Genomic DNA, 15,651 nt, shown 5'->3' on the forward strand with positions numbered 1-15,651 from the left:
ACTGTTGACATTAAGCCCTGTGCTATTAAATGGATGATCTGTAAAAGTAAATATTTTTTCCAAACTCTCCCTCCATATGGTGCTAAAGATTTACTGATGGGAGCAGTGTGATAGAAGCATTAAAATTACTTTCTGCAAGCAAATGAAATGAAATTTTTAAAAATTACTAATATATTTCTGAATGGGGGAAAGGGTCAACTGTCTCCTCATTTCCTCACCGCGCATTGGTCTGGATTGATGGACTGAATTTGAAGAATCATTTTGAATTTAGAGTTTGTAGCCAGCAGATGTGCTGAGGTTCAACCAGTTGATGTATGTGGATCTTCAGGTGGTTATGAAACACACAATTAGAGTGCATATTATCAGAATAATATGTGGCGGCATGAGGGTTGGTTAAGAAACAGAAAACATGAGGAATTAACAAGTCGTCGTTGGGTTGGGAGTGCGTAACTAGTCGGTTGCCCCAAGAATCAGTCTGGGATCCCTTGCTCCTGACTGCAAATTATGAGGGAGTCGAGTGAACTGAGCCCATTTTCCCTGATACCAACAAGCAGGGTGGCATGGTGGATTTGGCACATTACGGGCAGTCTAGGTCAATAGACAAGCATGTGGTAAGTGGAAGATAATGTGGAATGAGGTTGTCCACTCGAGAAAGTAATAGAGGAATGGAATACTCTTGAACTGAAAGATTGGAAGTTGTTGGCATGCGTGATCTGAGTGTCCTTTTACACAAATCACCAAGAGCAAATTATATATTATAGACGGCTATAGTCCCAGTGAACGTTCATGGGACAAGGAAGAAGACCAGGCCAGCATAGATTAGATGGCCGAAATGGCTTATTTCTGTTTTGTAGTGCACATTGACTATAAAATGAAGGATTAGCAAGTAAATAAAAGACAAGTGCTTCATTATACTTCTTTGTAAGAGAATTTGAATGGAAGGGTACAGGTACCGTGCCCTAATGTCAGGCTCTGAGACAGCAACTGGAGTATAGGTCTAAGGAAGTATATACTTGCAATGAAAGAAGTGTAGGAAATGTTCACCAAATTGATTTGAGGGATTGGGTTTGTCTTAGAGGAAGAGTTTGAACATTCAGACCAATTGTCTTCAGAAGAAAGAGATTAGTTTATTAAGGATAGATAGTTGGCTAGGTGGTGTGGCGGCTACTACTCGAGTACGTGGTCTTAAAGTAAGGGGCCAACTATTCGGGAGAGATGTGAACTCTTGTTGCTCTACAAGGACTAAATCTTTGGATTAGCTGTCTGAAGACAGGCGGTTCTGTCATGGAATATACTTAAAACCAAGATTGATTGCCTTTTAGATGTCAAAAGGATCGTAGTGTACAGGATTAGTATAAGGAGAAAGTGTTGAATAGTGGAGCAGGTACAAGTGGCTGAATGGCCTGTTGCTGCTTCTGTTAATTTGGTGATGTTTAGCCACCAGACTTGGCAGAGGGTCTGGGGTGCAGCACAGCCTGAGCTGAGGGACAGGATGCCACACATCTGACCTGCCAGGGACGTATTGCAACTGTAATTGACACAGTATGAATGTTTTTTCTAACCTTGATTGAAAAGCTAAGTGCAGGTAAGTGGTTTGTTTTCATTTTTTTCCAGTTTACATATATTTAATGTTTTTCAGTAATAGCATTTAGGGGTGTTTTTTTAAAAAAAAAACTTTGTTTACTTTTAAGTCCATTTGAACAGTTTTGTCTTAAATGGCTCTGATTAGTCATTAAGGACCAGTCTTAATGCTTGACCCAAGCTGCTTTACTAGACAGCTGCAATAACCAACTGCTAGAATTGGATTTTAAAAAATTTTTAATTTATTTATTTAGGAGCCAGCACGGTAGAGGCCCCTTCCAGCCCAACGAGCCCACACCGCCCAAATACACCCAAGTAATCAACTAACCTCACTCATTTGTCTTTTGGATGTGGCTGGGAACTGGACCTTGTGGTCATGGGCAGAACATAGAAATTCCTTACAGACAGTGGTGGGAATTGAACCCACAACTACAAGGTGTTATGCTAGCCACTACACCACCATACTGCCCCTGGGCAGCTTCATATGTACAGGGCTTTAGGAGAAAAATTAAAAATGCAGAATTTAAGTGGACCTAATTACGGTTAGGTTATCCTCAAACTTTTGCCCTCCTGACAAGTTATTAGTGTTGGTGATGAACAGAATATCACCACTAAGGAGCTGATGTAGAACTATCAGCAGACTGGCCTCCTTTTAATTCCACATCCATTATTGCTGCCACCTTGCCCAAGTGGAAATTCATCAAGGTCCTTGGCATCAAAGTGTCCTTACGATATGAATCACTAAGGTTTTTAGATATCTTGGTGGAATTGTTCTGCCTATTTAATCTGGGTATTGAATCTATGCAGGATAGATGAGTTACAAAGTCTCTCCATTATGATATTTAGGGCAGTTGTAAACCAGGTTTTGGTGTTTAGGGGCAGTGTTGAAACAGAGGCATTCTGCTGTTAAATCCTGGCAGGTGCCAGACCTGCATGTGTATGGAGCATCATGCCAAGACTTTTCCCTCCGATCGCATGACATATCTGATGCAGGATCAAGGTTCCACTGATTTCAAAGGGCAGTATTGGCCAAAGATTTAGGAGACAAAGGCAATAAAGTTTCTTTAAATGATTTTGCTTTGGGTTTAGGTTTTTAAGTATTGGTTCATGTTGAATTTTAGTAATTCACTTCTGTTTTAATGTCTCTGACCATTGGGGTTTTTCGAAGTCAGAATCAGTGATGGCTTCTACAGGGGTCAGAACTCTGCCTCCGACTCAATCTGTTCAGGGCATCTTTGAGGAAGTGAGTGTGGAGAAGAGGGAAGAACCTCCTGACTGCAGTGCTTGAAGTCCTGATGCTTCCAAGGCAATTTTGTAGTTCTCTGGGATCCAAAAGGTTAGCAACATAGTTCCAGCAGACCTAGCCTTGGTCTTGCGGCCAAAGGTGGCTACCTTGGATGGAAAAGCAAAGCGCTTGACGTGATTTCTACAACCTGCGGTTTTAGCAGCTAAAGATGAGACCACTAAATTGGAAGGAAATGTGGAAGAATTAAAATTACAATGTTGCTCAGTTTTGATCTTGTGTGGGTCTATGAGCACATGCTAAGAGTAATGAACAGGATCTAGAACAGCTACCTATATTCCAATGTTGTATTTATAAAAAGTACAACTATAGAAAATCAACCTTATCTGGTAGATTTTAGTATATTAGAAGGCCATTTTGACTTTAAGAGAAGAACTAGCACCTGACTTAAGATTTTGAAGGTGAGACCATGGCAGATAGCCAGTGCATTATGTATATGAAGTCTGCAGTCAGAGGCTGCAGTATAGGTATGAAAGAAATGCCTGGAGCTACTGTCAAACGTGAACTTCAGAGGAAAGTTTCAGCTTGTCCTTTTGAATCCAAGAATGCTACAGAAACAGGTGGTGTCTGACAAAGACAATAATTATCTTTCATCTTGATGGATGTAGGTTTAATCTTCTTCTTACGTGGTAGCCACAGCCCTCAGCTTGTGTAGTGTCAGCCAAGCAGATGGGATCTTCATGCAGTTTGCATGCCACGGAGAATGCCCTAGACAGCTTTTTATGCCCTAGTTGATTTATATAACACTTACGAGTGCTAATAGTACCTCTGGTATCTTGTTATGGATGATGGCCGTAACACACAGCTATTTATTACACCACAGGGACACTTGTATATTGTGTCAATACTATCGTTCCTTCTGTAAATTTTGACTTATTTATTGAGAAGCAATTATGTGGTAAGTGTAATAGTGTCATTTATTTTTATAATCCTTGTATCCCAGAAATGCCACAATTAAAATGCATTATAATTAAATTTTAGTTAATATCTCCTTTAGCTATGTACAACTTATCACAACATCTATGTTTAAAAACAGATTTGCAGATTTTATCAATTGGTACCAGATGGTGGCACTGCTTATAGGGCCAGAGATTTCTGACTGTTACAGGTGATAACTGGGAGGAGGAAAAAGGCAGGTTTATTTATTTTTCTTGAGCATTAACACCCTTGGCAATATATTTTGTATTTTAATAATATTGAAGTTCACATAAGGAACTTGTGTATCCAATCACTGATTTGTTACTGACATATTCTATAACATTGATGGTTAACTTTTGGATAGGTGGATGATTGGTTGGTGAAAACTCTTAATAGAAAGAATTATAGACAGTGGTGGCCAACTGTGAATAATGTGTGGGTATTCCTTATTGCCATCAACAATTTGGTTGCATTTCATTATTATTTTCATAGCTAAAAATATCCAATTATTCCCAACAATGATTGGGTTGTCAGAGAACCTAAAATGAAAAATACTTGCTAACATGGTTTCTGTCCACTTTTGTATATCTACTGTATGTGAATTTTGTCTATCTTGTATAGAAAATAATTTATATTTATATTATATTTAATATAATTGTATAATAGTTATATTTAATTTCATTTAAATGTTTATTTCGAAGGAAAAAATTTCATTGGTAATTTGTGCAATATTTGAAATGGTGATTCTGTGTGTCACCTTTTTAAATTAGAAGTCAATCTTCAAAGCATTTGACAGCACCAGATTCATGATATAGCCCATCTGGTACCAGACATACTGTTTTTTTTGGGGGGAGGGTTGTGGGAAAGAACCCTATAGTACTGATGCTTCTAAAATTTATAGAAACAGCAGTATTCTGTTCAATTGTATGCCAAGTTTGAAAATATGACAATGTCCATTCATGTACCGTGGATCAGAAGGGTATGGAATTTGGTTAAATAGTTTAACCAATCAACAGTAGAAAAAAATTGATTAAAATATCATGCAAAGCATCATGTCTGTTCAGTCAGAAGAATAGAATTCTTTTGAATTGGAGAACCAAATGTTGTGAAATTATTTTATGTTCCTGTTTTCCCCTTAAAGAAAATGCAGTAAATTTGGTATTGTTTGAACCTGACAGATTTTTTTTGTTGCTCCATATTTAATTCAATAAAACTTCAAATCAGAAAAATGTGTTTAATTTCTTACTACAGCTGTACACCCACATTTTTCAGCAACTAGTAATCATTACTGGTGCTAAAAGGATTAAATTAAGAACCAATTGCATAGGCTAGGCTTATATTTCCTTGAGTAAAGATGGTTTAAAGAGTGATCTAATTGAGGTGTTTTAAGATGATTAAAGGATTTGATGGAGCAACTATTTCTTCTGTTTGGAGAGCCCAGGACAAGAGGGCATGACCTTAAAGCTGGAGGTGGGCTGATCAGGTGATGTCGGGACACATTTCTTGATGCAAAATGTACAATACGTGAAATCTTGGAAATGTGTCCCTAAATGCTTCACTGGCTCAGCAAAAAAGTGTCAAAATGGACAATGATTTTTTTTGCTCAGCATATGTTTAGAACCAGAGCATGGATGTATCTGCCATGATTTTGCATTATGGAGGTTGCTTCTTTGTTGACAGGTTTGAGAGAGATTTAATAGGAACCTGAAAGGCAACTTTCTTCACCCAGAGAGTGGTCAGTTTATGGAATAAACTACCAGAGGAAATCATTAAAGCCTGGTTTATACTTCAGCGTTAACTGGATACCGTAGCCTATGCAAGTGGCCTACGCGCGTTGTGAGCATTTATACTTGGCGTTGGCGTGTCTGCGTTGCTTGGCAATTCGCGCACGTCACACATGCGCACGCACCTGCCCGCGCAAGGCTTCGTGGTCATGGTAGTCTCGGGGTAAACAAGACGCGGGCGTCTTTTTTCGTGCGAAATGTGTCCTCCATAATTTCGGAGGTCTGTAAAGCTTTATGGAAAGCATTGCAGCCAGAGTTCCTTCCCTGCCCTTCAGTCGCCCAATGGGAAGCTATTGCAGCGTAGGATGACGTGATGCTACCAAGTGGACCAATCACAGCTGCTGCAGTCTGCGTTGCCGCGACACGCGGTTACATTTTGGGAGAGGTGTGCGTAGCAGCAACACAAGCTCTCGTGTAGGGTTCCGCGTCGACTTTGTGTAGGGTTTGCAGCGACGCGTTGACGCAGAAGTATAAATCAGCTTTAAGGCCAGTACACTAGCAAGATTTAAATAGGTACTTGGACAGGTACATAGATAGGAAAGATTTATGAGCCAGACATGGGCAAATGGGACTAGCCTAGTTGGGAATCTTGGTTGTAGGGATCAGTAGGACCAAATAGCTTATGTCTATGCTCTGTCTTTGAATTACTAAATAAACTATGTAGTTGAAACCTGCTTGGTGCAGTCCCTCTCAAAGGACCCTTAACTTTGCTAAAATTGTAATTATATTTCTTTAATATTCCTCTCTCTAACTTTTTCCAACTCCTTTGAAAGGATGTTGACTGAAATGTTAAGTTGCTCTCCACAGATGCTTCCTGATGTACTGAGTAATTTCCAGTTTATATGTGTTGTTTCCTAATTCTTAGCATTTTGTTACTTCATAAAATTCTTCGAATTATTGGAAATACCCATGTCGTAATACAACTTGACCTTGACTTGTCCAGATTTGTGTAACCCTGTCTAGAATGATCATTGTGACTTTGCCAGCTACAAACTGACCTGAGGACCTCTGGGTCACTGAGGAGAAACTTGTTGGCTTTTATGTAGCCCGTGAGGGAGATGGAAGGTTAAAGGACAAGCGAGACACTGAAAGCTTTGAAAGATGTCTGTTCTAGGTTAAGAATGAAAGATCATCTCCAAAAGAGACTGAGAAACCTTCATGGGTGGTGTGAGCTCTAGGTTTTATTTCTTCATTTAAGTTTTTAGATGAACTTAGAGAAAAAAAAAAGTTGCAGCTGTTTGATATTTGGAAGGAATGCCAAAACCATAAAGAGGTTTTGGAAAAGATGTGTTCATTAACTGCTTAATTACTTGTTTCACTTCATTGTTTAATTGAAGCATGCCCTCCTCTTTTTACTACCATAATGGAGGGTCCTTTTCTATCTTGTACCATTGTTGTTTTGCACTCTTTCCTAGGCAACAGTGGCTGATTTTGCATTGCATTATTTTTAAAACTGTAATCTCTTACTTTAACTAGTATAAATACGAACCTACCAAGAAATGGTTTAAGGATTCAACTCACTTCATGGAGGAGTTCAACAGTCATCTGAAAGGCTATAATTTCTAAAAGTATAGTATAGGTTTACAAAGACTTGCTTAACATTAAAGTGAGTTTTTTGTGTAGCAATAGATCTCTGAGGAGTTGTGAGCATGAAGCCTATAGCTTCCTGTACCTCGCTAATACAGTGTGCCATTGTCTTCCAGTTAGTTTTTGTCTTGCATTTCTTTTCTGTCTGTTCCATGAGTATGGACTTGGGAACTTGGCCACAGTGGTTTTGTTAACTCTTGTGCATGTGACAATCTTTCTCCCTGTCTTTTGCCTCTACTTGTCAGTATGTGTCTCTGTGTATCTAGTTTCCAGTGAATTCTCTCTATGTTCATTGTCCTCAGTGTTTTTTTGTTTGTTGGGCAACTATGCGTTGTAGAAATAATTCCCTCTCTCCATTCGGTAAATTTCGAGGAATCAAAATGGTAATTGTATACCAAGTGTAGAGGATCATTAGGAATTTTCTAAGCCTTGGCATTTAAGAGAATAGCATGTTTGTAATTCATGCCATTCTTGTTATGAAAATTGCCAAGACTTTTAGGAGATTGTGATGGTGGTTCATTTATGCCATTCTGCTGCTTAGTTACTGAACCAGCATCTTGTCCTTAACAGCTCTCTAAGGCAGGATCATCCTTCATCCATCTCTTGTCTGCACCCAATACCTTGGTAATACTATAGCTGAACTCACCTACTGCTCTGCCAACAGGACCAGCAATGCTGGAATTTTCTGCCACATTTGCTCCATGGCCCATGGTAGAACATTCCATAACCTGCAACTAGGATGGAGGTGACTGAGCAAAGACTCTGCCCACAACATGGCATAGATGGCTTAAAGTTAGCAACAGCCTCGTGTTCAGAGGTGTTTAAAACAAATGGCTTGAATATTTTTAATAAAAAACAATAAAATCAGTATGCAATGGAATTTTAACAGATGAGGTAATGCTTGTTTAAATAGATGGAGTTGCTATTCATATGCCAGAACTGCTGTCAGTTGGTGATGAGCTTAGCAGCAGAGTGAAAAGGCAGATGTCAGCACTTGACCTCTGACAGTTTTCTACCTCTGCTATAGTGCACAGATGCAAACGCTGAAGATGTGAAAAACACTGGAAAGTGGGTGTGCTTGAAAGGAATAATCTGGCCCATTCTTTGTCATTTTAATTTGTGATTTAACTGTCCATTAAACGCATTGCAGAAAGTTACCTGGTAATCACTGGCACAAGTAAGTTTTATTAAACTGATTATTAATGCTAAGTCAATAACTTTGAAGGAGCTACTCTGCTTCCTATTCTTCTGGAATCCGTGTCCCATTGTTTACCTTGATCACTCTGATTCCTGTAAATTATAGCTCCAGATATGTTAAACTGAAGGAAGAGGTGGTGGTGGAGGAACATCCAGCACAGATGTTCTGCTCTGGCCAGACCTGGTCTCTTGTACCTTTTTTATTCTCAATGATCTTACCCGTTTCTTGGCTTCATTTGCATCTACAGTTTTGGGAATCTGAGTAGGAATATACATGGGAAGTGTGCATACAGTGCACTGACTTTGCAAGAATCAGAGTCAGGTTTAATATCGCTGACATACGTTGTGAAATTGTATTGCACCAACAGTACAGTAAATTACATAGAAAACTAAATTACAATAAGATGTATGGTGTGTGTGTGTGGTTATTTATTTTACAAGAATCAGCCCTTGTAATAATGATCAGTGAGGCACAGAGAATCCGTAGTTACCGGCAAGAAAATTTTATTGTTTCAACTAAAAGCAGGTGTGTTCACAAACTGTCTGGGTATGCACCCTATTAGAATTCCCTGACCCTCCATGAACAGTCAATGAAGAGAAAAGGATATTACCCAGGAAAGAGTCTACGCTGGCCAGGCGTTCCTCGTGGTCCCGATCTCCACATGTCCGTGGGGTCCTGCTTATCCGCGATGGTTGGTCTCTGGCTGCTGGAGAGTTATTGCTCCTGTGTATTTCGAGCTCCTGAATCTTATACTGTTCCTCATCAATCGAACCATTGGATCTCCATCCCTTTGGCTCAAGGTCACTTGACCTACCTTGGTCACCTTCCTGCTGGTCATTGTATAGGGCTACAGCCAACATTGTTTCATGGCTCTGCCCGCCCCAGCCTTGTATATGTGTGTCTTTACACTCTGACTGGTCGAAACCTTTTAAAATAGGGCAACCCAGACAGAGTCTAACGAGTTTACCAATTGCAGATCTGGCATTTTACATAACAAGTAGCTACTCCTTAAACTGTGTACATACATCTACTGATGCTTCTGGACACATCTTCAGTGATGTTCCTGGAATCATCGGGTGTTTCGGGTCTTTCAACATCATACAACCTCCTCCAGGTGACCCAGCCGGGGCTGATCAGACCCCAGCTTGTGTCCAGATGGCTAGCTACTTATGACTCCATGGCTCCCCTCTTTTGGGCCACAGCCATCTTGAGGCCCTCTCTGCCGCATCGGTAGTACTGTGGATGGCTCTCCTCTTCCTCTCTCTCTCGATGCCCAAATTACTGAAAGTTCTAGCTAAGGAACGGGCTGCAAATCCCCCACAACCAACCTCCACTGGAAGATACCTTGCTGTCCATCCAGCCTGCTGACAGTTGCTGACCAGTCCTGCTTACTTGGAGAGCTTCCTTTCAAAGGCCTCTTCCAAACTATCTTCCCATGGGACTGCCAGCTCCAGCAGTACCACTGGCTTAGTAGACTCAGACACAAGGACAATGTCTGGTTGCAGGGTGGTGGCTGTGATATGGTTGGGGAACTTCAGCTGCCATTCGAGGTCCACCAACAGCTGCCAGTCCCTTGCAGAGGTCAGAATGCCTGCAGATGTTCTTTTGGCAGGTATTGGCTGCTCCCTGTGCGTTGGTGTGTCTGCATCACACTGCAATTCACCGCCAAAACGCTAGTTGGCAGTGGGGTTTCTATGCCACTGTGTTGAGTTTCTTCATGTTGAAACTCAACACGAAGAAACTCAAACTTCAAACAATGGCGACTGAAACTGAAGGAGGGTGAATTTTCTGTGCTTGTCTGGCCACTGAGAGACATGGACGAGGAAATGTATTTCAAGTATTTTCAGATGTCGGTAGGTACATTTGACGATCTGGTTCATCGTCTCCAACCATTTATTTCGCATCAGTGTACACACAGTATACTCTGAGACTGGCAATCACCATTCAAGTTTTAGCTTCAGGTGGAAGTCAACAGGCTGTAGCAGCTAGCTACAAACTGGTGTCAAGCACAGGGTCCTCCATAATTTTGGAGGTCTGTAAAGCTTTATGGAAAGCATTGCAGCCAGAGTTCCTTCTCTGCCCTTCAGTCGCCCAATGGGAAGCTATTGCAGTGTAGGAGGAAATGCGATGCTACCAAGCCGACCAATCACAGTTGTTGCGGTCTGTGACGCCGCGACACGTAGTTACATTTTGGGAGAGGTACGTGTTAGGCTACAGCGTAGGGTTGGCAAAGAGTACAGCGTAGGGTACGCTGCTACGCTGTACCTACAGCGTACATTTGACGCACAAGTATAAATCAGCCTTAAGAATGCTCTCCACATTGCAGTTGTAGAAATTTGCTAGAATCTTAGGTGACATACTAAATCGTCTCAAATTCCTAATGAAATATAGATGCTATCATGCCTTCTTTGTAATTGCATCAATATGTTCGGCCCAGGATAGATCTTCAGAGATGTTGACCCCTAAGAACGTGAAACTGCTCACCCTTTCCACTGCTGATCCCTTGTTGAGGACTGGTGTGTGTTCCCTCAACTTCCCCTTCCTGAAGTTCATAATCAATTCCTTGGTTCTTACTCCCGTTGAGTGCAAGGTTGTTGCTGCAGCACCACTCAACCGGCTGATCAGACTCACACATACATACCTCCTTGTTGCCTTCTGAGGTTTATTGGTGGCATTTGAGCTGTGCATAGCCACACAGTCATGGGTGTTGAAAGAGAAGAGCAGTGGGCTAAGCATACAGCCTTGAGGTTTCCTAGTGTGGTTGTCTGTAGTCTCGCAATGAAGAAGTTAGGGATGCAGAGGGAGGTACAGAGGTCCTGGTTTTGGAGCTAGTGGTATGTCTCCAACTGTCCTCTGCCAAAGTCCTTGCTTTTCTTTGTATAAATGGTTAATTGGTGAAGCATTTTGTTTGACTCTAAATATTTATATATATTTGATTGTGTTTTCTCCTGTTTCTTCTGAATTAGTTGGATAGGGGGGCTTGAAGATGAGAAACAGAAGACAGATGTGCACTACAGGTCCCTCGGAGGAGAAGGAAACTTCAATTGGAGATTTGTTTTCCCATTTGAATACCTCCCGGCTGAGCAGCTGTGTGTTGTCTCCAAGAAGGTGAGTTTCTAAATTCCATTCACTGCGGCATTGAAAGGCCAAGGAGAGCTGCCTGAAGAATTTTAGATGCACTCTGAAGTTAAGAATTCTGTCATATATAGCAGAAAATCCAGGAGGGCTGAACGTCCAAGTCTGATTTCAGGCAGCAGTTTATTTTAACTTTGTCGGTACTGTTTAACAGAAGAAAAAGTCAAACCCGCGAACTGGGCTCAGAATTCTCTGGAATGTTCAGGTTCAAGTACAGTAATTGTTGAGTACAGCTATCCCCACAGGGCAGTTACGTTGGTTCGCAACCAGTCCTCCTTGTGGAACAGAAGTTCCCATAGGGAGGTCTATTGTCCTCCGCCCTGCACCATTTCCTCTTGTTTGTAAGTGTACATTCTTTCTATTCATGCTAACAGCCATGAGAATGTAACCCTTGCTGTGAGCACTTATTTATGCAGTTTTCTGTGGGAATGCTAGAGCATGAAGAAGTGGTTGAAGCTCGCAAGGGTCGTATCTAACTGACCTCTGTTTTCTTTGGATCAAAAAATTCATCATTACAGCAACCTTGTAGCCTTCTACTTTTGTACTTCTGTCAGCTATCTTCCCAGCTCCCTCTAATTTGACACTGTACAGCTGGTTGTATGTGCTTAAACCAGGTGTTTAAATTTAGGGTGTGCGTGCCATATATGTAAAAAGGAAAAAAAAATCAAATCATTTTACTGCAGGGTTCTTAAATGTAGGAAGGTTCCAGTGCATGTGACAGAATTAAGTTGCAAGCTTTAATAAAATAATTTTGATAAATCAGCATGATATTAGCAATGCCTAACATCTGCAATCAGATGTGATTCTCTTTGCCCTTTCAGAAAGCATAAGCTATCACAGATGGCTTCATGTAAAAAGGCCAAAGAGAAAAGATTAATGTGAAATGGGTCATCCAAACTGGCTTGCTTTTTTTCTATTCCAGGAAAACTTCTGGAGTCTTGACAAAACAGAGTTCAGGACACCTCCGAAACTATTCATTCAAATATGGGACAATGATAAATTTTCCATGGATGACTATTTGGGTATGAAATTCTCTTTCTACTTAATCTACTGTGGCTAAACTAAAGTACTGCCTTTCTAATCCAGCAGCACATATGCTATAAAAATATTCTTTTTATGTGCAGCATTCATTGCTGGTTATATCCTGTATTAAATAAAGTAATCCAATGGTATTTATTATTCTAGAGTTCTGTTATGCTGTTAAATCCAACATCTTTTGGAAGTTGCATGAAGTGTAGAAATGGCCAGATCCAATGCAGCTTTGAAGAGTCCTGCAAATTGTTTTAGTATTGGTGAAATCTGTCCCTCAGAGCAGCACTTGTCTCTATCAATATAGTTGTGCATGTAGCAGAATGACTTGTCTTGGTCTTGTCATATCCAGGAATGGTAATGTTAGGTAAAAAATGGTCAGAATTGTGCCAAGAATAGAGCAAGGTGGACAAGATTATGAAAGAACTGGAGTGAATAGGGAGCTGCAGTATGGAGTTGGTGGCCAAATTGATTGGAATGAGAGGTTCCCAGAGCCATACCAGAGGTCAGGAACACAAATAAACTTAACCTCCAGGATTAAGATTAATACAGTTGAATAGGTCTTATTGGTTAGTGCAGGTATATTTTTGTAGACTAACTTTTGTAATTTAATTCTTTCACCTATTGTTTGTAATTTTCAGCAAAATAGCAATTAGATAGATTCTGAAAAATGTTTTCTACAACTTCTATTAAATAAAAGGTTTTACAGTTTTAGACCCTATTTGTAAAATGTGCTTCAGGGAGGAAATTTGGAAGTAATTGATTTGTATGTCATTGAAATGCAGTTACCACATTTTTGCACGTGGGTCAACATTGATTTGGTTTTTAGTTGAAAATTGTACAAAAGAGTTAAAGGTTGAGCCATAATGAGTTTTGACTGCCTTTGCAAAACTTGCAACAGGGTTCACTGACAACCATCTCCAATTTCAAGTTTCTATATTTAAGTAGGATTTGATTTCAGTAATAGTGATGAGTGCCAATTATCTTGAAGTCATTGAAACTACATTCTGGTGGACTGTGTTTATTAAACCTTGATAAGTCTTGTGTGAATGTCCATTAAGCTTAATGCCAAGTGACTGTAAGATGGAAAATTTACTTGTGATCTTTTCCTGTGGTTGTTTTAATGTCTTGCATGCTGGTTCTGAAGTGATTTGTTGTTTCTTGAGAGATGAAATCTCCATATGACTCTGGTAAATGCAAGTATTGCAGAAATTTGTGTAAATGTGTGACACCTGAATTGGTTGGCAAGCACTAGATAAATGAAATACAACCCGTGTTTGGTCCCCTGCCAACAGTAAGTGGCGAATGCATATTCCTAACCAAAAAATGTTTCATACATTGTGGTGTTTTGTTTTATGATTAACGTGTAATAGAGGTGGCTGCATTGTGCAGAGTATTAGACTGTTCTTCGAAAGTAAACTTGCGCAATTTCCACAGTCCTGATGAAGGTCTTGACCAAAATGTTGGCTGTTCATTTCCCTCCATAGATGCTGCACAACTCTGAGTTTTCACAGCTCCTTTGTATGTTGTTCCAGATTCCAGTGGTCCCTTATGTCACCACAATTTACTCTGCTTGTCCAAAGCAAGAACCACAGATTTTTTTAAATTGTTATGACATACCTCTAACAATTACTGAATTTCAGTTAATTTAAGGCTAAAGTTGCAATCAACGGCAGACCATAATTATTGAGTTAAATGCTCTACTGGACCTAAACATTCTCTCCCATTGTTATTCCCAAGCTGCTGTTCTTCAAGACCTCTTATGCTAAATTTTGTTTTCCTGCAATTTTAACTGTCTTATCATGATTCCAGTTCAGATGAAAGAACATTGATCCACAATGATAACTCTGTTGCTATCTCCACAGATGTTGTCTGACCTAAATATGTCCTGCAAGTTTTGTTTTTATTACTGATAATGGGGTGGGGGGGGGGGTTTGGAATATAGCAGATGTCTTTTTTTTTGAAAGAAGTGGGCTTGTCATTTCCTCCTAGCTTCTAATCTTCAATGTAATATGTAGCCAGGGTCAAGAAGCTGGGAATTTCAATCATCTGCCAAACCCCAAGAAGTATGCTTTGGCAACTGTAACTTCTAATTGGCTTTACGATGTACATATTTGGACTAATTCCCCAGAGGATGGGTTAAACAGTGGCTGAAAGGAATGGGCTAAATTAAATATTAAAATGGAGCAACTCTTGAACTCCAGACCTCAGGTTATCCATGAATATTATGACTGGGAAACCTGTTACTAAAGACTATGAAGCAAAATAGAAGAGTCCTTAGCTATCACTGGTACAGGCATCCCACTGGATACTATTATGTGACAAACCTGCTTTTTAAAGGGTTGATGCTATACCAAGGTCAGATTTGTTATATTACAGCTGATTAAATTCCCAAAGAGGCACCAGCTCCATTTAATCCTCTTGTGGAATGTTGACTTCAGTAATTATTAGACAATTAATGAGTTTGAATTTGAGTCCTAACTGGGCAAAGAATACACAGCAAAAACTGTTGTGTGCAGTGCAAATTGCTCAAAACCTACGGCTGTATTTAGTATTTGGAGTAATACTGGGTAAGTAAGGCTTGTATTATAGTGGAAGGAGATTGAAGCATACAAGATTCTGATGGGGCTTAATAGATTGTGTACAGGGAGGATGTTTCTCCTGGCTGGGAGGTTGGGGTGGAGGAAAATAGCCTAGACCCAGGAATGACAGTCTGAGACATGGGGCTCGGATGAAATACTCTTCAGAGGGTGCTTAACTGGTGGAGTAAAAGTTAAAGAGACCAAGCTACTGAGTATATTAAAGAGGGTGATAGATTTTTAGACGTGAGGCATTACGGGGTAAAGAGGTGAGTGAGAGAATTTAATGCCACGATATGGGGATCAGCCATGATTATACTGAATGGAAGAGCAGTCTGAAATGTGGCATTGTCATCATCCTTGTGATCTTGGCTGAAATCAAACTTATTCCCCATCAAAATGTGATTCAATTGGTCATGAATGTAATCAGGAGCCTTCCTATCACCCATTTGTGGTAGATATAAAATCACATCCCATAATAATTCATTGTACTGTAGTTCTCTTACAAATGTTCTTACCTGTTGCAAACTCCTTGAT

At 40.2% G+C, this 15,651-nt stretch overlaps 1 protein-coding gene across 1 annotated transcript in view; it reads left to right on the forward strand.

Annotated features, from left to right (window-relative positions):
• LOC134358974 (myoferlin-like) overlaps positions 1 to 15,651 on the forward strand; it is a 272,012-nt gene that overhangs the window by 231,125 nt on the left and 25,236 nt on the right. The window contains exons 49-50 of the mRNA XM_063071715.1: positions 11,338 to 11,479; positions 12,429 to 12,528. Coding sequence (XP_062927785.1) covers positions 11,338 to 11,479; positions 12,429 to 12,528 — 242 coding nt within the window. The remainder of the gene's footprint in view (positions 1 to 11,337; positions 11,480 to 12,428; positions 12,529 to 15,651) is intronic.

This window comes from Mobula hypostoma, chromosome 19, assembly GCF_963921235.1.
Source record: "Mobula hypostoma chromosome 19, sMobHyp1.1, whole genome shotgun sequence".
Classification (NCBI taxonomy): Eukaryota; Metazoa; Chordata; class Chondrichthyes; order Myliobatiformes; family Myliobatidae; genus Mobula; species Mobula hypostoma.